General features: G+C 28.5%; 1 protein-coding gene and 1 long non-coding RNA gene across 2 annotated transcripts; one reads left to right on the top strand and one right to left on the bottom strand.

The window, feature by feature from the left end:
- On the bottom strand, positions 1 to 18309 carry LOC113797562 (uncharacterized). Its single transcript, XM_027347967.2, has 2 exons — positions 17769 to 18309; positions 1 to 2359 (listed from the first exon to the last, which is right to left on the bottom strand). The coding sequence occupies exons 1-2, from the start codon at positions 17856 to 17858 to the stop codon at positions 401 to 403; spliced, it is 2049 nt and encodes a 682-aa protein (XP_027203768.2). The 5' UTR covers positions 17859 to 18309; the 3' UTR covers positions 1 to 400.
- A 4453-nt stretch (positions 18310 to 22762) lies between these two features.
- On the top strand, positions 22763 to 23948 carry LOC142645982 (uncharacterized). The gene is made up of 4 exons (XR_012846991.1): positions 22763 to 22981; positions 23111 to 23314; positions 23473 to 23773; positions 23861 to 23948. It is a non-coding gene; the product is annotated as an uncharacterized LOC142645982 (long non-coding RNA).
- Positions 23949 to 24179: the final 231 nt, after the last annotated feature.

The raw sequence follows: 24179 nt of genomic DNA, 5'->3' as shown, positions 1-24179 counted from the left end.
TAATTTTCATTTGTTTCATAACAATCTTGATTGATTGATTGATTGACATTTGACAAAAAAAAAACATTGATTACATTGAGAAACACAAACACACACATACAAACTATTTGATAATCAATACACCAGGAACAGAAGAAGAAAAAAAACAGGAAAAAAAAATATATTTTACAAGTTAAAGTGAGAAAAAAAATGATTATACAATCAATCAATCAATCAATCAATCAATCAATCAATCAGAAAAAAAATAATAACTAAAAAAGATCAATATGGCGTTAATTGAGAGAGAAAATACAAACAACATTGACATATAGGTGTAATTAGAGAAAAAGGCAATCATCATATTGAAAGGTGTTTGTGTGTGTGAACATTTCTTTTCCTTTTTTATTTCGAAGAATTAACTTTATGGTGGTACCGGTGGTCCAATACGACCGGCAAGAAAATTTGGTGGTGGTGCCAACGTAAATGGATAATAAAAATTTGATGCGGATGATGTTGGTAAACCAGCAGCAGCAGCAGCTGCTGCTGCTGCTGCTGCAGCTGTAAATGGTGATGTTGTTCCAGTTAAATGTTGTTGATGACCATATAAACCAATACCATTTGTTGTTGAACCATTTAGACCAAATAATGATGGCATCAATGTAGGAGGTAGCGATGATGCTAATGAAACATTAGTTGTACCTGAAGCAGATGATGTAGTAACTGTATTTGAATTACCATTTGATAGATTTATTGATTTTGAATAAGGATGATAACGATTATTAGTATTATGATGATGTTGATGATGATTATGAGATGATGATGATGGACTGGCCGTTGATGATGATGATCCTGTACGGCTACCCGATGGTGATGGTGTTCCACCTATTGATGGTGAATTTTGTTGTTGTTGATGATTGTTAATTAATGGTGATGATGAACTTTGATTACGACTATTATTATTATGATTATTAGCAGATGTATCATTGATATTATTTGTTGACGTTGATGATGTGTGAGTTTTTAAATGTTGTAATAATTCTTCACTTGTATTGAAACGTTTTCCACAATGATGATTATCACCAATAATCCAATTGCAAACATTTCCTGTTGTAGCTGTTGGTGCTGCTGATGCGGCTAAAGCTGCCATCATACGTTGATGATGTTGTTGTAATGCGGCTGCAGCTGCCAATGATGATGCATAAGCATTACTTGCTGCTGCTGCTGCCGATGATGATTGCAATAAACCGTATCCACCACCACCCAAAGCGGCAAATGAATTTCCATATACGGCAGCCAATGTGGCTAGATAACGTTGATGTTCACATTGATTACAACCATTTGGACATGTTGCTGGTGTACATGGTGTATTTGAAGCTGAATTTGATGATGACGATGAACCGTTTGAAGAAGCTTGTGAAGATGAATGACCATTTGTTTCCGTTCTATGATTCGTACCATTAACAGAAATAGGAGGAGATGTTGTTGTCGAAGAAGTCGAAGATGATGATAAGGCCACCAATGCCAATGGATTATGATGACTATTATGATGAAGTGGACTACATTGTCCACCACAATAAGGATCACGACAATGTGGATTAGGTACAGTACCGGTAGCTGGTATTATTCCTTTAAGTCTTTGTGAATAATTATATGCTGCTAAAGCAGCAGCAGCCGTTGCCGGTGGTGTTGGTGGATATATCGATGGATAGGCACCGGTTTTATCCAATGCAATCGGTGGTGGCATTAATGTTGGATATGGTGTTCCAGATGTTGTTGTTGTTGGACAACAATTTGGTGTTAAAAATCCATATGCTTTATAGAATGCAGCCAATGAATCTTTATGCATATCGGGTAAACCTAAACTAGTATAACTGATTGGTTGTGCCGATGATGATGATGATGATGAATTTTTATTATCCGATGATGTTGGTGATGGCACTTTATTATTTAAAGAATTTGGCGAAGTTAATGATTTTGATGGTGATGATTTATCTCTTTCATTTGTTAATTTTCTATGATTATTATGATGATGATGTTGATGATTATTATTATTAGTTTCATAAGGCTTAAAATTGAGCTTTGAATGATGATTGTGATGTTGTTGTTGTTGTTGTTGATGATGATCAAGAAAATAATCATTAGATTTTATTTTCGGTGTCGTACGACGATTATGATTATGATTATGATTTATTGAATCATTACTATTGGAAGAATTATTTGATGATGTTGATGATGATGATGAACCATTGGATAAATTTGCCGTTCCATTATTATTCAATGATTTTAGATTATTATTATTATTATTATTGTTTGGTTGATCAATACCAATATTTGAACATGTTTTTGCTAATAATGCCAATGGACTTTTATTTGCGTCCAACTAAACAAATTGAAGAGAAAAAAAAAGAAAAGAAATTAGTCAAACTAAACATAATAACAATAATAAAAATTCAAAGTTATTCAAATGTGTTATAATATCCCATTTATATGGATTTTATTTGCTTTTTTTTTACAATGATGAAATTGGATCTATTTGATCTAAAGAAATCGATCGATCGATTTTTTTTGTTACGTTCAGTTTTAGTGAAGCACAAAAACACACACGTAGTTTAGGTTTTCTTTTCGTTTTTCTACGAAGAAAATGCATAAAGAAAATGTATTTGTAAAGACCGCTTCTGGAATTTTTTTTTGTGTATTCAAAAAAAATAATGTCATTGCTGAATAAAGATTTATATTTTTTTCAGCAAAAAAAAAATTGTCTTGGAATTCTATGAACAACAACAACACATTATAAGTTCTGGTTTTTGTATATATGTACGAAATGTGTCATAAATATGGTTGTTTCTTGCCCATTGTATTTTTGTTGGTAAAATTGATGATATTCCAACAGCAACAACAATTTGATGATAATGGCCCAAGCTGAAAAGAAAGAAACCGATCAGTCATTTCCAAGTGACTAAACAATAATAACAACATGGGCAATATGCTGTGTGGCTAATATATCTGAATGAAAAGAAATATTACTTTTTTGAATAAAAATGGAGAACCAGAAAATATACAATCAATTTATCATTTGCTTTTATTCATTTGATAAATGTATGTATGTTCGTTGTATTATATGGTTCATAATCAAATTGGTGTCAAATAACATAACAGAAAGAAAAAAAAATTTCGGATGAAAAGTCCAAAGAAAAAAATAAATCGAGAGGAGGGTAATTTATTAATAAAATGATGATGATGATGATCAAAAAGAAAAGAAAATCCGATCCATGAATGATCGATTTTCTAAAGTGAGAGAGAGAGAGAGAGAGAGAGAGAGAGAGAGAGAGAGAGAGAGAGAGAGAGAGAGAGAGAGAGAGAGAGAGAGAGAGAGAGAGAGAGAGAGAGAGTGGGGAAAAGAAAATGAAATTATATGGAACCGAAGAAGATGATCATCGCTTCGGCAAATAAATAAAAGATTAAACACACATACGCACACACTTGTGTTTAATCTTTTATTTAGGCTCCAAATCCCTGAACTAATATATCAATTCGATCTTACAGTCCTCACTACACCTAACCCCACCCACCTATCAACACAATTACGGACGTAGCAGCTACATGGACATTACACTACTCCCCCCTAATGCCACCGGTTTCGCGCAAAATTTTCAACAACTTAGAAACATAATAAAACATAGAAAGTTGTATCATCAATCTCACTAATATCATCACCAACACCGCTTACAAAACAATCCCGATCAAAAACACTACCCTTACACACACGAGAAAAAATTAGAAAGCAATTAAAGAAAACAATTATAAACAAACTCATCAATACAACACTTTACAGAATTTTGCAAAGAAATACAAACATATACGAACACGAACACACAACTTCTAAAATACAACACACAAAACAACATATCAGATTCAACATAAAACACTAACACACATTTATAAATAATTTTTCTACTATTTGTAATTTCTTCTATTTTTTCTTTATAATATTAAATAAAATTTTGGAGTTACGCTCCTTTAAAAAAAAAAAAAAAAAAAAAAAAAAAAAAAAAAAAAACATACGCACACACACACACACACACCAAAATTTGATCAATCAATCTTAAAATGGAAGAAAATATATATCCTAAATACACCCACGCATACATCATACAAAAAAAAAAAAATATGATCGCCATCATGATGGTCAAGCAATATTAATGATAATAATAACAACATATATATTTAGTCAAGGGTCAAGTCAATCAATTCAAATATTATTGCTTTCAAATCCACTTTTTGGTTCATTTTTTTTTTGGTCCATCATATTCTGGCTATCTCTCAATCATTCATTCATTCATTCACATTTGGATATCATACCGTATCAAAATTGACAATTTCTGTTCCGATACGATAATGTATGACCTCCCCCTAAAACGGATGATGGCTTTGTAATTTTTTAATTTTTTGCTGTTCCTGTAAAGTTTTTCTTTGAAAAATGTAAATTATCGGGGATAGCAGAAAATAAAAACATGCGGTTCATTGATCAATTTATCTAAAACATATACAGCACAATTGATCATTATGACATTGACATTACAGTGGAGAATTGGAGAGAGAGAGAAAAAAAACCAATTGATCAAATAAGAATTTAAATATATCTTTATATACGACAACGACACTACAACTTTGAAAAATTTGTAAAGAAATTTCAAAAGAAGAAAAAAAAGGAGTATAATGGATCGATTGATATCAAAATGAATGAGTGAAAGAAGAAAAACGAAAAACCATTTTGAACAAATCTACAAACAAACAAACAAAAAAAAATATACAAACAAGGCATAAATCATTCAATAATGATGAATGAATGAATGAATGGTTAAAAGTGATAAATTATAATGTGTGTGTGTTACATACAACAACTACAACAATGACAATAACAACAACCAAACAGATAAAAGGAATACAGATCAGATTAGATTCAATTCAAATTTTTTTAGACATGTGTTGTTGTTGTTCCAAAGAAAATTTCAAATTTTAAATAATAAATGAAAAAAAGAACTCGACTATAAATAAATAAAAAAGGAGGCAAGAAGCAGATAGAAAATCCAATAATGATTTGTGTTACGTTAATATTCATTGATTCATTGTCATCGGCAATATACACAATAACGGAAACATCAAACATATCAATAATCAATGGACAACGACACGTGATCGTAATTGTGATTTTATTATTATTATTTTGGTTTTGATGTATGGATCATACATCATTATTATCATCATAAATAAATTTCAATTTGATTAACAATTGTTTGATCGATCATTGTGTGAACCTGTGTGATTTTTCGTTTCCACATTTTCAAATCATCATCAATATTAAAGATTTGCCTACAAAGCTGGTAAAAGCCAGAGACACAGGCAATGTAAAATGATAATAAAATTTTGTTGTTGTTGTTGGTCGGTCGGTTGGTATTCCATCTTTGACAACAACAACAACAACAACAACGATAACAATTTTATAACTTTTTTTTTATTCTCGGGTAATCATTTCTATATTCTAGACTTTTTTTCATCATCATCATCATCATCTCTAGTCAGTTGAAAGTTATGACCACCATCAACAACGACGAACGAAAAAATTATGGATGAAAAAAAAGTAGTAAAAAAAAACAAACTTTAACTACCTATATTTTTCATCTTATATCATTACTATTTTCAGGGTTCATATATAACGTTACACATTGAACATAACACACACACTATTTCGGATAATTTATTATGGCTAATATTAATTTATTTCATTTCATTTTTTCTTCTATTTCTATTTTATTTTATTACTTTAATAAATAATCCTATCATAATAATAATAATAATAATAAAACAGGCTATATAATAGTAATAAAATTGCCCATCATTATCATCATCATCATCATCAGCAACAACAACAACAACAACATCAGCAACCACCATCATTTCCTTCCCCTATGAACATTACACGCGTATAGAATTTTATTTTACTTTTTTTTCAGTAACAACAACAACAACAACAACAACATTTGATAGCTACATTAAAAACAAAAAACAGAACAGCAACAAACAACAACAACAGAAAATCTTTATCGTTTTGGTCAATGGATAATAATAATATTATCAATGGATTTTGACCAACAAAACAAAAAAAATTATAACCTAACAACATGATGATTTTTGACCATCGACCATCGAATCAAATGGAATGGTAAATGCGTGTATGTGTGTTTCAAGTTATAAAATAACCCGAAATAAAATCCATGTTGAGTAATAAAAAAAAATTACGATATTTTTTTATATATTCGCGTATATAAAATATGATATTCTTATTTTTAGAATCAAGTTTTTATATTATTATTATTATTATTAACATTTATCATTCTCTCTCTCTTTCTTTCTCATTTTAGCCATGAAAAAACTTTACTGCTAAATATGTTGATAATGAAATGAATAAATGAAAAAGAAATTTTAATGATATAATTTTCCTCTGGCAAAAAACACATTGAAAAACTTTTTCCAAAATTTTTTAAAGTAATAAAAAAAAAGTTAATAAAAAAATTTATTAGCTTTTTTTAAATTGTTTTTGTTTTCTTCTTCTTCTTTCGTTAGAATTACACCATTAACAATTGACAATCATAGGGGAAAAAATAGATTTTTTTTTTGAAAACAAACTTGTCACGAACATAGAAATATACACAGGATACATAATGTAAAATGATCAGATTTTTTTGGATTTTGATACACACCATTGCCTTGCATTGTGCAAATGAAAAACACGTGTTAAAATCTTCCAAATATGTTATCCTTTTCATATATATAAAAAAAACAACAGTAAACATAAGTGAATATAAGTGACTATGCCTTACCTGGAAGCGAAGTTACCTGGTCTGCGCTTCCAAACAACCGATAATAACAACAACAACAACAACAAAAATTAACCCCGTAAAAGATATGATTATGATGATGGGTGTTTTATTTCACAGTTGTGTCATAAATTATATTATCATTATTATCACTATCATTATTATTATTATTATCCATATAAATGTCTAAAATAAATAATATTACAATGAGACAAGATGATTTGTGTATTATATATGTGTGTGTATAATGTAATTTCATTGAATTATTTAAGCTTGTGATTTGAACAACAACAACAACTGTGCTGAAAAAAAAACACATAAAATATAATAATAATACCTGTTTGATTTGAATTATTACTGCTGTGTGTGTGTGTGTGTGTTTTTATTGTTTGTGTCTAGGTAAAAGAAAAAAAAAAACTATATAAAGGTAACGACAATATTCGATCAACAAATACACCCGGGGCCTTCGATAACAACAACAACATGATAATTTTCTTTATGTACCAAAACAATATCACCCATAAAGGTCATATACACCACCACCACCACCACCACCACCACCATGCACCATCATAAATCAAATTGAAAAATTATTATTATTATTGTCTAAAATTTAGACTCTAAATGATTTCTTCTAAATAACATATCAATAAAGAAAGAAAAAAAATTATTATGAACCAAAAAGGAATAATGATAATAAGGAACAATTTGTGTCAAAAACAAAATGAATGAATGAATGATTTTATTATCATTATGGATCGTTAATTTTTGTTGTTGTTGTCGTTATTCAAAGTAATCATTTGAAAAATTGCATCACTATCAATGATAATGATTATGATCATCAGGTGGTTGTTATCCGGATGATGATCATTCATTGATTTCATAAATGTTTATTATTATTTATGACAAAATTATCTATCTAATGAAGCAAATAATTTCATTCGCATTCAACCATTTATATACAAACGACAATCAATTACTTGTCAATCAAGATTGAAAAGTTATAATCAATTCTTTTTTCACTAATAATTTATCTAGTTTGCTTCTTTCTTTCTAATCTTTTTTGATTTTCAAATTCTTGTCATTCTTTTTTTTTTTTTTGTGTGTGGCTATTGATGACGATTATATGATGAAAAATACATTTTAAATGTTTATTTTGTTATTATCATGATTACGATGATGATGATGATGATGATGATGATGAGTACATTTTATTAATATTATCATCATTATTTATTATTATGTGATTTATAACCTTTTTATTTTATCATTGTCGTTATAATAATAATTTCAATCTGTTTGTTTGTTTGTTAAACCAGCAACAACATTATTATTATTTATCATTGGAAATTGATGATGATGATGATGAAAATGTCGTAAAAATTGAATTTCAATCATATAGGATTCTATTTTTATGACGATGATGATATTTAGAAGAAAAAAATTTCTTTCAAATCAAACGATGATTTTTTTTTGAAAAAAAATCATAACTTTTTTTTTATCTGACATTTTTATTACAAAATCAGACATCAAAAGAACACAAAAGATGTGTATAGGATTGCTTTTCCATAAATTTTTTATATGGATCATATCATTTTCTTTTCTTTTTTAAATAGTCAGAACATTTGGTTTGTTTTATGATGATGATGATATGTCTGTGACTCTGTCCCATGATGATGATCATAAAAATTTCTAAGTTTCATTCGGATTCAATCAGATAGATGTTGAACATATGTATTTAAAAAAAACAAATTTATTGATTTTTGATCGTAAAAAAATGTGAAATAAAAAAGTTTCCAGTGAAAATGATGATGGTAGTGGTTAACCTAACCAATGATGATTAGTAGAAAAATTTCCATCTCAATTTAATCAATTTTTTTTTGCTGTTTTTGTTGATTGATTGATTGATTGACATCATTGATAATGGATTCAGATGAAAAGAAAAAGAAACTGTTGAAAATATCATTGTAAATGAATGTTTCAAAATTTTTGTTTCAACGAATTATAAATTGCCTGCAAACATCGAAAAAAAATTATCATTCAAAAAATAGTGTGATTAAAAGAGAGATTAAAATCTCAGTAAACAAATCAGAAAAACGAACAGCAACAAGGTTGATTATTATTATTTTCGATCATAAATCAATCAACAAATTATCATTATTATTATTATCATATTTTCTATCTGCAAAAAAAGATTTTATTTACGACGAAAACAAACGTAGATTTAGATATAATAATAATAAAATCCAATTTTTCAATCAGTGAAAAGAGAAGCCAGAAAAGATAAATAGATAAATTACAAATTGTCAGTAAAGATTTATCTTCAGTTATGTTTGTTTCTTCTGTTGTTGTTGTTGTTTTCATATTTGAAAAACGTTTTCTGTCATAATCATTATCATAATCATCATCGATCGAAGCAAGACTTTTAACATCTCCAAAATGAATCTGTAAATCAAATTAAATTAATCGAATTGAACGATAAATGAAATTACATACAAGCGAACAAGCAGAGAGCTTCAGGGAATCAATATATTGATGGTGTCAACAACAACAACAACAACAACAAAAAAGGTGAAAAAAAATACAGACATTTGATTGAAATTGATCACCATCATTATTCATTTCAATTCATTTCATTTTACATTCAATTCAATTCAAACATGCATACATGTAATGAAAAACTGCCAAATACAGAAGAAATCAAGATGATTATTAATATGGAAAAAAGAACAGAAATGAAATGTAATGAAAAACGAATGAATAAATCAAAGTTTTATTATATGGAAGAAGGGAAAAAAAAGAAAGAATATAGAAAAAAAATTGCCATGTTCATTCACACGAAGATACATACATAGATAGATAGATTGATAAAGAGATAAAGGCTATCACTACATCTCTATCTCTCTCTATATCTGTATACGAATTATATGATAAATCTGAAGAAGAAAAAAATGACACATTTTTTTCAACACAAGAAAAAAAGTTATGACAGCCACGAATATATCAAATAAATTACTTTACAGATAGCAATTACCTAAGCAATTAATCATGAACAAAAAATGAATATATGATAATCATTCATTCAGTATAAATGTTGATTATAAATTATTATTATTATTAATCTAAACATTTATATTCAAGTAAGTTTTCAATTGTTACAACAACAACAACAAAATTATTAATAATAATAATAATAATCAAAGTAATGAAATAATTATTTAGATTTTCAATGGCAGGTTAATTACATATTCTTATAGCAACAAACGAAAAAAAAAAACAAAAACAAATTTGAATGACATCATATTAAAAATTGAAAAATAAAATCAAAATTGATTATAATTAATCGGTTTGTTTGTTGTTTTTGTATTTTTTCCCATCGAATCAATCGATCATCAATCAATTTTTTCATTTTGATGAATCATTCCACATTCACCTGGCCATGATTTTTTTTTTTGAAAACTGAAAACTGAAAATTCATTTTTTCTCATTAATAATTTTTTTTATAAAAATTTTCATTTCATTTCTAATAATGATTGATTGATTTTCAAATGGGAAATTTTTCGTTTTTTTATTTGGTAAACATTTTTTTTGTTTTGTTTGGGAAAATTCAACAATCATCAAAACACATGGACAAATGATTATGATGATGATGACAGTCAGACAAACGAATTTAGAATGATTCTCTTTTTTTTTCTAATTTGTTTTTAATGATGCTGTTGTTGTTTTCTTTTTCTATTTGCAAATCAATCATAACATCTATGGTTTGTGTCATTCAACCAAACTATTAAATTGTAACTTTTTCTTATAATAAAAAGAAAAAAAATGATAATGGATGGATCGAGAGGGTAAATGGGAAAATACGGATGGTTGAAAAGAAAACAATCCTTTTTATTATTCTGTTTTGTTTTGCATTAAATCATCATTATAATGATGATGATGATGATGATGATTTTTAAAGACAATCATTATCATTAAATTATCATCATCATTGAAAATGGCGCCTTTTTTGTTGTTGATTATCGATTGAATAATAATAATTGCCCACCCAATTTTCACTGGTTTTTTTTCAGTGAGTTGCAAGTTTTTGATCATTATCATCATCATCATGATAATCACATCATTGGGAAAAAAAGTAATAAGTAATAAATGTGGATTGTCTTGAAGGCAAACATTAATGTTTTTTTTTGCATCCAACCAATAATAATCGTTGAAAATCTATTTGATGATTAATTATTTAAGGTGATTGGCGTTGTTCTCTCTCTCTCTCTCTCTCTCTCTCTCTCTCTCTCTCTCTCTCTCTTGGTCATAATGATGATGACAATAATCAAAAATGATTTATGCCTTCAAGCTAAAAATGATTCTGTTGTTGTTGTTGTTGTTTTGATTACAGCATTTTATCAACTCAAAAAAAAAACTGCAAAATGCATTTCACCCTATTATCATTTGTAATTTATAACACAAATGCATTGTAAAAGGTAGCTAATGAATGAATCATTTAATCATCATCATCATTATCAAGAATCATTACACTCCAAAAAGCATAATCAGTTACAAAAAAAAAAAAATATTCTGGAAGATGATGATCAAATCGTTAAACTGAAAACAAATATCATGTGATTATTTTCATGAAAAAACTAATTTTAGTTTTTGAAAATTCATTTTTAAGCAAAAAAGAAAAAAAATCATAATGAAAATTGATCACTTTCTTCATATTTCAGCCAAGATTCATGGAACAAAAATGATGAATGAATGAATGAATGATTATCGGTGTGTGTTGTCAATAACAGGCACACCTTTTATTCTGCTTTCTTTCGTTCAATTTTCAGATCCTCAAAACAAAACAAAACCACCATTGACAACGACAAAAACAAAGTTTTCTTTTTTTTCCTACATAATAAATGATCATTTTTTTTTGGTGATTGTAATCGATATTTAATCGATTTCTTACCAACCAACCAACCAACCAAACACATACATCTGTGTCTATACATTATTATCTGATTATCATTTAGTCGTGCATTTTCAGTGTGTGTGTGTGTGTTTGAAATTCATTTTTTCTTCTTCTTTTTCTGTTAACAAAATGAAAAATGATCTTTGAAGATTGATGATTGTTGTTGAAATGAAATGAAATGAATGAAATGTATGATTAATCGATGGATCAAAATGCGAAAAAAAAGGTAAAAAAAGAAAATGATTGAAAAAAAACAACAAATTTTTTTCCCCAGCTAAAATAACCAAAGGCAAGAGATAATTATTGATTGATCTAGTTGAAGAAAACAATCAATTTTATAGTGGCAACTTTCGATCAAACAAACAAACAACTTTCACCTTCAAAAAACTCTGAATTAATTTGTTTTCATGTCCATATTTTTATTTAGGTAAAAGTTTATCATCATCATCATCATCATCATTTGTTGAAATAATAATAATAATGATGATAACAAGGGAAAAACATACACACAGACACACACAAACACATAACATTTTCTGAACTTTGAAATAATAATTATTAACGTTCAGTAAGTAAGCAGGTAAAAATTATTAATTATACGTGTATGAAATACACACACACACCTCCGTTAATTTATATGTGTGTGACCCCTGAGAAAATAATAATAATAATAATAATCAACTTTTGTTATTTTATAAACAAGTTTGTTATAAATTACACGTATATTTCATTTTATACTGACATTGATAATTTAGAAATTATAGACAACGAAAACGACAAACAAAAACATTTAATGATTCCATAGGCAAAGGAAAGATTTATTGATTATAAAACATATATAAAAAACGTGATAGTATTGATATAATTTGTTTTTCTTTTAAACAAAATCATCATCATCATCATCATCAATTAATGTCGATTGTTGATAATAATAATTTAGAGATTTAACAACAACAACAAAAATCATCCATCAAATTAGAAAAATGAAAAAACATGTGTTTCGATTAAACAATGTTATCATTATTATTTAAAATGAATGGGATTTTTTTTTCATGTTTTTGTTTGATGAATTACTTATGGAAATGACAGAGAATATAACCAGATATAACTAGATAAACATACAACACACACACACACACATAATGGACGACAAACGATAAAATGGATAAACCAAACAAAAAAAACATCGATCATTTTTATCCATCCACAACGTAACAGCAACAGAAAATCTCAGTTAATTTTATTTTTTTCATAATGAAAAATGAGAAAAATTTTTTCATTAGCATAAAACATGATGATGATCCATCTATTTCAACTTTGGATCGGTTATAATGAAAATTGAATGGAAAAATAAAAATACAAAAAAAATTCGTTCGTTCGTTCACTGTTTCACTATTTCATGCTTGTCATAAAATAACGAATGTAATCCATCTTCCACATATGTAAGCGATACATTACTATAACTACTATTATAACAACTTGGAAAAAAAATAGGTAAAAAGATTTATTATTCATTTGGTCTTTGAAATCTAATATGATCGATTGATTTTAATATTGAATGGGATCGAATTTTTGTTGTTGTTTGGAAATTCAATTCCAGTACACAACACACGCACACACATTATATATTGAATAATGTATTTTAATACACCACCTACGCTCCAGGTAAATTTGTTGCTGTAATCAAAAAAGTTTAAAATTCAACTTTTAAACTTTTTTTTCTTTGTAAAAGCAAAACGGGACAACCAATAGAAAAAAACACGATAATTACAAAAACAAATTCATTATTAATTCATCATTTTCAAAAAAACGAAAAACAGTGTTTGTGTTTGTGTGGAAAATTGATGTTTATTTTCTTTTTTCTTTCTTTTTTAAAAAGATGTTATTCAGGTTAGAATGAATCAATCAATTCAAAAATTCAAATTACAAGAAGGATTTTTTAGTTTTTTTAAAATAAACAAACAACGGCGACAATCAAAAATCAAACAAAAACAACAAAACACATGCAGAGATGATGGTTGAAGATCATCATCATCAATGATGGTGATTGATGATTGATGACAGAATGAATGAATGATCAAATATGGACATTAAACATTAAGAATGTCGAAATTATTTGATTTGTTCTTATCATCATCTTGATCATCATCATCAATGGAGAAAAAAAAACTTGAAAACTTTTAAAAGTTAAAATTGTCAAATACAGATGTAAAGAGAAGATTCTACATCGATCAAAACATTACAAACAAACAAACAAAAATCGATCATTTTTTTAATGAAGAAAACCATCATCAATCAAAGTAATCAATCAATCAATCAATTGATGTTGCAATTATGTATTCAACAAACAAACAAAACAGAAAAAAAGGTTTTTTTTTTGATTATTTAAACAACCAAAAGAAAAAATACAACGGACACGATAATTCATCATTTCGATTCGATTCGACAAAAAAAAAAATCAAAAGGAAATCTTTCTAGAAATTTCTTCTTTCTAATTTGATTGATGACTTTTTCGTTCGTTCGTTCTTCACTAGAAATAACTTTGAATAACGAAAAATGAAATGAAAATATTCAAAGAAAAAAAATAAGGGTGAGGAACATTATTCTTGTTGTTGTTGTTATTATTGTCATCATTATTATTTGCCCTTTTCGTTTTCCTTCCCCCCACCTCCTCGTTCAATTTTAACATTTATAAATTAAGCTTACAACAACAACAACAACAACATTGACAGCAAAAAAAAAAAATCTAATCCATCATAATCAACAACCCACCAACAACGAATTTGCCAAAGCAAAAGCAAAAAAAAATGCTCAATCAAATTGTTGATGTTTTTTTCCTTTTTTTTTTGGTTGGCTGTTTTTGGAACAAAGCAGCAGCAGCAGCAAATGGAAAAAAATCATTCATTTTGGCTGTGGCTGTGGCTGCTGATCATCATAATAAATATTCAAACAGAGAAAAAAAAACATTGAAGTCTACATTCAAGAAGAAGAATTTTATATTCGTTTGAAGAATAAATAAAAATATGAACCAATCATAATGATGATGATGATGATAGATGTTCATCATTGAATTTTTTTTTGTTTTTGTTTTTGTTTTTTCTGGGAGCAATAAATTATTTGTTTAGATTGGTGGGGGATGATGATGGTGGTGGTGGAGGGGGAAGAAAGAAAAAATGAAATAAAATTTATGGATGACAATAAATGACATCCGAATTACGGAAAGAGAGGGGGGACCTTTCTTTGAAAGAAGAACGGGTGCATGAATTTGTGGGGGTGGAGGTGGATAGCCATAAATAAACAAGACCGGATGATGGATATGGAGGGCAATATTTTGAATGGGGGTGGATGGATTGGGTGGTGGAGAAAGAAGCAGAAAAAAAAATCATAGTGTCAAATGATCGATGATCAAGAACAAAGAGAATTTGTGCTCATCGGAATCGATCAATCAATCGATGTTGTTGTTGTTGTTGTTGTTGTTATTCGATTCGAATCGATTTGAATTTCATAAAGATGAAGAATTTTTTTTCGATTATGATAATGATAATAATAATCATCATCGATCATCATCATCATCATTGATTGATCAACATAGAGAGAAGAAAAAAATGCAAAATAGCAAAGTTGAATTCAAGAGAATCACTATAGAAGAAAAAAGAAAATTATAGAGAAAATAAACAACAACAACGCGAATAAAATCATTCATTCAATCAATCAATCAATCGCAAATCAAATGAAAAAAGAAAAACCAATTGATGGTCAATTCAATCAGTGTTCAGGAATAATATAAAAAAACAAGATTATAAAAATATTATGACCATCAAAAGTGATCAAAGAAATTGTAGAAAAAAATTGATGATAAAATGAATTGAAATGAACGATAACAACATCTCCATTTGATTCATTCACCCACGCATTATAATCCTTAACAAAATTCAAAAGAAAAAAAGCGGCAGCTACCAACCATCATATCATACATACACCTTATCTCATCAATAACACTATGCCAATCATTCATCGATATCAAATGTTTTTTTCTCCACTCTTTTCGTTGTTCGGTACAACATTTTCAATCCCAAACGATCAATCAATCAATCAATCAATCAATCAAACGACAATCATCATCATCGATCAACATTCGATTCAACAAACAAAACAAAACAAAGATCACAGGTCGAATGGGAGAATCATTCATCAAAAAAAAAAAAAATCTTTACAAAAACACACAGTGAGGATCCATCAACCACCACCGTCAATCATAATCATCATTATTATTATTATTATTCGCTATCATCACCATCCATTCATTCATTCAATCATTCAGTCAGTCATTCAGTCAGTCAAAATGATGAAATGAAATGAAATCCTCATTCATATGTTTGTAAAGATTTCTTTTCTTTTTTTGATGTTGATGATAATTGACGAGGCTGTCAACATCATCAACCATTGATGATGATGATGATCCTTCGTCGTCGTCGTATAGTGGTGTAGTTTTGATGGCGTCATTTTGTCGTTTTTTTTTGTGACTGTAAATGGTATCGCGTTTATTTGATGTGTTGTGTTTGCGTTAAACATTTATATTCGTAAACAGCAACATTCCATTAGAAATTTTTTTCAAAAAGAAAAAAATTCATAAATAATACAGAGCGGGATGTTTGATGATGATTTCTTCAGTTTTTGATTTGACACTTGAAAAACAAAAAAATTGTTTGATTGACATCACAAACACACATCAAATTCATCAAATCTCAGTACAAGAATAAAAATGAGAAGTGGGGAAAAAGAAAAAAATTCAGCAACAATATTGACATTTGAAAGAACCATCAAACAGATCTAATGATATATTGATCAATCAATCAATCAATCAAATCAATCAAAAAAATAACAACAACAAAAACTATCAAGATGTCAATCAGAAATCAACACACAACACAAACTGGAGAAAAAAATGAATCAAATTTATTGACAGGCGTCAAATTTTTTTCACAAAAAAAATCAATCAATCAATCAATCAATGGATTGATTGATAAAAAAACGTTTTTGTTTTGTTTTTTTCGATATCAGAACAACAACCGAAAAAGGAAAAAAACAATGATTATCATTGATTCTCTCTCTCTCTCTCTCTCTCTCTCTCTCTCTCTCTAGTTGGATACAAAATTAACATTTTTTCAAAAAGACAAGAAAATATCTTTATCTTGATAAAAATAAAGATGATAAAATCATCAAGAAGTGAGGAGGGGGAGAGGGAAAAAGGCGTTAATTTGATCAACGACGATTATCATTATTGCTGAATATTTCATCAATGATAATAGTAATGCAGGGAAAACAAAAACAAAAATTAATTGAAAAAAAAGAAAATAAATATGATTTGGCGGCTTGTCTTTGGTCTCGTGTGTATGTTTGTATTCTATGAAACCGAACCGAACCGAAAATCAAAAAAAATCAAATCAAATAATCATCAGACAAGAGCAAACTAAATTATCATCATCGTCGCCGTCGTTTGAAAGACGACGTCGTCGCCGATAATTTTCTTTTTCTTTTTTCTTGTGTGTGTGTCCGATTTCAACCGATAACCGCGATTGACATGATGAATATCCCGATGTTTTTTTGTTTTTGTTTCGATTCAGATAACAAAACAGGTTTTTTTTCAATGATTATTTCGTGATTATTTCTTCAATAACAACAACAACAACAACGATAAAAATTTGAAACAAGAATGATTCAAGAATTCAAGAACAACCAAAACAACGAAGAAAATTTCTTCATTCATCCAACAAACAAACTAAAAATGTCTTAATCGAATAATAAATCTTTTCGTTTGCTTTTTTTTGGGTTAGAAAAGTAATAAATTTACTGACAAATTTTTTTCTGTTTGTTTGACACGACCAGAAATAAAATCCATCCATAGGATATAACACACCAGCAGAATTGAATAACGAAACGAAATGATGAAAAACAAAACTTACCGGACTTGAAACCGGTGGTAGATATTCCGGTCTTAGATATTGATTTGATGATGATGATGTTGTTGTTGTTGATGTTGTTGAGGTGAGCATTGTTGTTTGTTTGTTTGTTGATTCTTAATTTCCGATTGATACGAATTATTTTGTTGTTGTCGTTGTTGATCACTATATTTTTGTTGTTGTTACTTTTTTTTAGCATCACATTAATTTAATGTTGTTAAAACATTTTATCTCGATAAACACAACAACAAAATCACTGAACAAAACGAAAAAAACACCGAGATATTTCAATGTCCACCAACTCTACCATAAGAAACATAAGCACAGAAAAAATCGCAAGAATTTCTTGGCTAGACGACGTTGATGATAACGAAGAAATTTATTTTTTTCTCAAGAATAATTATTATGCCATTTGTAAAAATGATTTTTTAAATCAAAACAAAAAAAAACCGATTCCGGTGAAAATGGAAAAAGCGAATAACGACGACGACGACGACCAATTCGAATGAAAAGTTTGAATCCAAATAACGGTGTGTAACAACAAAGGACAACGACGATGAATCCAACATTCGAATGAATTTCGAATGCGAAAAAAAAAAGAAGAAGAAGAAGTGGTAGAAGAAATGGAAGAAGACATGTTCCTCTTTCTCCTTCTTCTTGTTGTTGTTGTCCATTCATGTTGTCTGTTATTGCTATCCGTAATATCAACATTTATATACAACATAAAATAGAACCACTACCTCAAAATCAACAAAACAAAAAACAAAACAATTTCTTACGCCATCTTTTGGAAAAAATTTTGAACTAATTTTATTTTTTTTTTCAAAAATTGAAAAAAAAATCATTTTTTCAAAATTTGAAAATCATTATGCATGATTCACACACACACAGAGAATCTTGTCAATTGAAAAGTGATCAGTTATTGAATCAAGAAACAAGCAGAAATATTCAACATGTCCAAAATGTATGTTTGTGTCAATCAAATTCTCCAAAATGTCAAACACTTCATTTCAAACCAAGATCATCATCATTTGTTTGCCACCGCCGTTATATGCCGCACCCTATCAAAACACATACACACATGGATCTGACACTTGATTTTCAGTAAGTAAAAAACAAAAATTCAATTTTCCAAATGTTTAATGTATTTCTCTCGGTGTTTGTGTATGTCTTGTCATCAACATTTTCCATCAAAAAAAAATCTTGTTAATACAAAGTGTGTGTGTTTGTCATTTTTTTCCAGTCAAGATTCCAGTATTCACTTTCTCTATGTATTCTGTATATGCCATCATATGATTTTTTTTTAATGTTTCTGGTTGGTAAACAACATAACAACAATGTTGTTGATGAAAATTAAAACACACACAGGGAGGGAGAGAGAGAGAGAGAGAAAAAACATGAAAATTATTATTATTATCGCCGTAGGATATATTGTCAATAAATTTAATGGAGAATAATAAATTCGAATGAACGAACGAATGAACGAAAAAATGACAGTAGATGACATAAATCAAATCAACAAGAGAGAGAGAGAGAGAGAGAGAGAGAGAGAGAGAGATCCAAATTGATTGACATTAATTACCCAAAACGATTCTTGTTGTTAGTTGTTTGAAGAAATAAAAAAAAACGACAACGATGATGTTTGCAATGATTGACTGACTGACTGAATCACTGACTGAATGAATGAATGTATGAATGGATATGTTTAAACACGCGTAAGTGTGTGTGTGTGTGGGTTGTCTAAAATTGAGAGAAAATTGAACGAAGAAAGAAAATTTTTGACACCTATGATGATGGTGGTGGTGGTGGTGGTCAACGCATTTGTCAGTCAATCAAAATCATGTCGTTTTAACGAAAAACAACAACAAAGGTATAATCATATTTCACATATAGGTAATCACAAATCTTTTACCTTTGACCTGATGTGAATGACAGACAGCAAATGTGAAAGGAAAAAATGAATGATTTAATGATGCCAGTGTGTGTGTGTGTGTTTGCCTGTCATTGTCAAGTGTCAAATGTCAATCAAAAAGAAATTCTCTTTCGGAAAATTGATTTTTTTTTGTTGAAATGAAAATGAAAGCCAAACAACAGATCTTTTTTCTGATGTTGAAGGACACACTACAGTACAGATAGATAGATAAACTTAATGTTTAAGGATGGAATTTAAGGATTTTCCTTTTTTTTAACACACGCAAACACACAAAGGATCATTGTCTTTTGTTTGAAATGGATAGCTTTTTTTGTTTGTTGGATCAGTATCAGTCACCACCACCATTATTATTGATCAATGTTGCTCGATATCGATTAGATTGTTAGTTTGAAAATTGTTTTATCCATCCATCGATCAATCAATCAATCAATCAATCGATCACAATCGTAAAATAGATTGAAATGAATTGGGCGTATTGATATTTGTTGATACATTGTTGCCTACCTAGAGATATTTATTCTTGCTTGCCATTATCATGTTGTTTAAATGTTGAAGTTTTTGATTTTTGATTTTTGATTTTTCAAAAACAAAAATCAAAAAATCCAAAAAATATCAATATGATTTTTCTCATTGAAAATGAATCGTTGTTGTTGATTGTTGATTGAAATGAAAATCAGGGCAATGAAAGCCTGAACAACGTCAAATTGTTTCACTTTTTTTTCCTACCACTGTTACTGTTTGTTGTTGTTGTTGTGGAAGTTTGATAAGATAATAATGATAATTATGGTGAATGAATTTGATTTCAACAAGCGGATGTGTTTGAAAATTTGATTTCCATTGGGAAAAATCAATCAATCAATCAATCAAAAAAAGTACCATTTATCAAAACATTTGAAAATATGGAGAAAAACTAACAAGTGAAACACACGGTCATTTCAAATGGATTCAATGAAGAAAAATCATTCCAGAAAACATGAAAATCATTATTCATTTTCATTGGAAAAAAGGGTGAAAAATATCGTTTTTCCTGTGCGTTACAAATGATGATGATAATGAATTTAAACATCAAGGGCTTTTGATGAATATTTTAGAAAAAAAAACGAATTTGATTGATTTTCAAAAAAAAAGAAAGTCAAAGATAAAATCCAAACAGAAAAAAAACACATTTAATTTCAATGTTAAAGAGTTTATCGCTGTTTTTCTTCTTCTTTCATTCTGGTATATTGTAATTATAAGGTGTTCAAAATCAATGGTTAATTTATTTTTTTTTCAAATGATTTTGTTAGGAGAATGTCATTTCTATCATCAACATCATCATTTGATTCATGAAAAAATGAATCATTCTGATTGAGGTTTTCTTTTCTTTATCGAAAGAAAAAACTACTTAATCACCATCAAGTTAGGACAGGAGGTAGTTATAATGATGATCATCATCATCATTTAAAGGTGTTTTCGTTCTTTTCTCTGTTGTTGTTGTTGATAATGATTATGGTGATACCTGGCTAAACCAGTCATTCTTTTTCATTTGAAACCTGTCAAGCTTGTCAAGTTTTTTTTTGTAAAATTGAAATGTACCAATTATTCTTCAATGATGATAATAGTTGTTGTTTGGATGTGGAAATGTGTTGATCATTAACAATTTTCTTCAAACTTTGATTGATCGATTGACATTTAGAAAACTAAAAAATTTGTTTTCTAAATCATCGATTTGATGATGACATTTTTTTTTGATTGACAGGAGTGTTTTTCTCTCTCGTTCAATTCACTCCTATTCGTTCAAACGCATCATAGATATCATTGAATGCATTTTTTTCTACTTTTGATTGACAATCGATTGATCGATTCATTGATCGATGATAATAACCATCTTATGTTTGGATTTTTGTTGTTGTTGTTGTTGAATGATTAAATTCAACAACAACAATAATTATATATTGATTCTTTCTTTGAATTCGACTTATTTTCTACGTTGTTGCAAACGAATCGAAATCCAAATGAAATGTTTCGGCTAATTATTTTTTTGTTTTGTTCAATTCAATTCAATTCAATTTGATTGATTGATTGATTCAAGTTGTTTGTGAAGTGTTTGATGTCTTTGGGTATGGACGATGATGAACATATGGCGTTTGATTCTCTTTCTCTCACACAGCATATTTTCAGTTTGGATTTTGAATTGAATTCTCCGATTGATTGACTGACTGACTGACTGACTGAAGTGTTGAGCTTATAACTTTCTTTTTTTCCTTCAACAACAACAAAAACTGATTTAGACTTTATCAACAACAACAACGACAAGCAAAATCAGTTGTCAAAAAACTAAACCCGAAACAAAAATTCATTCATTTCAAATCAAATCCACTATTTGTGACATATGTCATAAGTTATTTCAATTGAACTGTTGTTGTTGTTGTTGTCGATGATGTCATTGAATTCTCGAAGCAGAAAAAAAATGTAATGTATACATATCGAATGAGGAAGAAAATTGCAAATGATGTAATGATTTGTTAGTTATGTAATGGGAATTGTGTGTGTGTGTGACAACAACTTTGTGTGACGACAACATTACACATAATAAATAATAAACTTTGATTTATATAAGTGTTGAGAGATAATAGGAGAGGGTTGATTACCATTATCATCATGATGATTATTTTTTTTGATGTTCTGTATGCACGTGTGTGTTTGTAAATGACAGCCTGTCGTTCATTTCAAGTAGTACTCTTGGTTTGTTTCTTCTTCAATATTGACAACAACAACAAATTCAAAGAATGATGGCCATCATTATCATTGATGATGATGATCATCACATTCATTTGATTCGTGATTCTGATTCGACCTTTTTGTTTTCTCGTTGTAAAATTGCAAAATCTATAATCAATGTTTGTTGATCATTCAAATGTCATTCATTTCAATCATCAAAAGAAAAAGTTTCAAATGATTATAATCAAAGAAAGAATGAAAGAAAATTCTTCAAACAAACAATCAAAAAAGAAAAAAAAAGATTTTCCATCTCTGTCATTTCAATATGGTGATGATATATTATGTGATGACCATCATCATTTAGTTATGACATCTTTCAACTTCTTTTTCTTTGATTCGTTTCTTGATATCATCATGTTTTTTTGACGTTTTTTCTTTTTGACAATTTTCTGTTGGAGAAAAAACAAAAAATACTTATTGATTGAAAACAGACATGAATGAATGTATTTGAGGGAAAAGAAATTAATCATAACTTTTGTCTTTCTCACACTCAAGCACAGATTTTCTTGAGGATTTGCTGTTTGTAAGTATCATTTCTATTCTTCTTCAGAAGAATTCTCAACGACGACGATCAGAATTTTTCATTATTCAAAATAGAATCTGTTGTTGTTCCGAATTATTTGCTAATCATTCTTTTTTTTCAAACAAAAAGGGACCGACAAGATTTTCATTTCTCTCATTGTATTATCATCATTTTTCGTCGTTAAAGATGTTTGAACCTCCTCAATGAAATCTCCTTTAAATCAAAGAAAACAACCGAAATTCTGAGAAAGAAAAACAAAAGCAAAAAAACCCTCAGCAACGATAATAACAACAACAAAGACAATCCGGCAATACCAAAAATCAAATGATTTAAGTATAAATCATTCAAAAAACATAACAAACAAACAAAAGCGATGCAAAACAACTGATTTTTTTTTTTTTTTTTGTTATTTTCCCTTCTCTATATGGAAAAAAATCAAATTCCAAATCAAATAAACATTATCCAATTCTGATGATGATAATTCTGTCCAGATGTTTTTCTGATGGTGGTGTTTACATCCCGAACATATATTACACCGTTACAAACTGGATGGATGGACTTATGATAACGATGATGATAAATATACGAAAAAGGCTCGAAATCCGCATCATTTAATCATTACAACATTGATGCCCTTTTTATTTTCTCAAACAAAACTATTTGAATGGATGCTACTGATGTTTTTTTTTTGTTTATAAACAATCATTTCATTCACTAAAATTCATATCATCATCATCATCATCATCGAGGGAAAAAAATGAATGGCCAAAAATTACTACCGAATTAAACAAAGTAATGAATCTTTTGTTGTTGTTGTTGTTTTTCAAATTATAATCATTATTTTTTTCATTACTGATGCTTAAACATCCTACACACTAGAACCCGCCAACACACAATGATCATTCAAATGTTTCTATTTTGTTTTTGGGGGCAAAATTCATTTCCAAAAAAAAAAATCCAGAAGCAAGTGTTCATATTTGCGTTGATGCGTTAATGCATCATGATTAAAACAAGAAGAAAAAGAAGAAGATTTTCTTCATTGTTTTATTTGAATCAAATTCATTCAAAACATTCAAAATTCATTCAGAACAAAGTGACAAAATTTTTAGTAAAGATTATCTAATCACATTGTATCTCATCATCATCATCACCCAAACATCATCTTAATCATTATCTTAATGATAATCGTTTTTTTAAA

Source organism: Dermatophagoides pteronyssinus, unplaced genomic scaffold (genome assembly GCF_027571235.1).
Source record: "Dermatophagoides pteronyssinus isolate colony J.1.1.1.1 unplaced genomic scaffold, Derpt_VIB-CSIC_2022.12 sq0035, whole genome shotgun sequence".
Classification (NCBI taxonomy): Eukaryota; Metazoa; Arthropoda; class Arachnida; order Sarcoptiformes; family Pyroglyphidae; genus Dermatophagoides; species Dermatophagoides pteronyssinus.
Note: the sequence above shows the minus strand (reverse complement) of the source record. Positions and strands in the feature narration are given on the sequence as shown.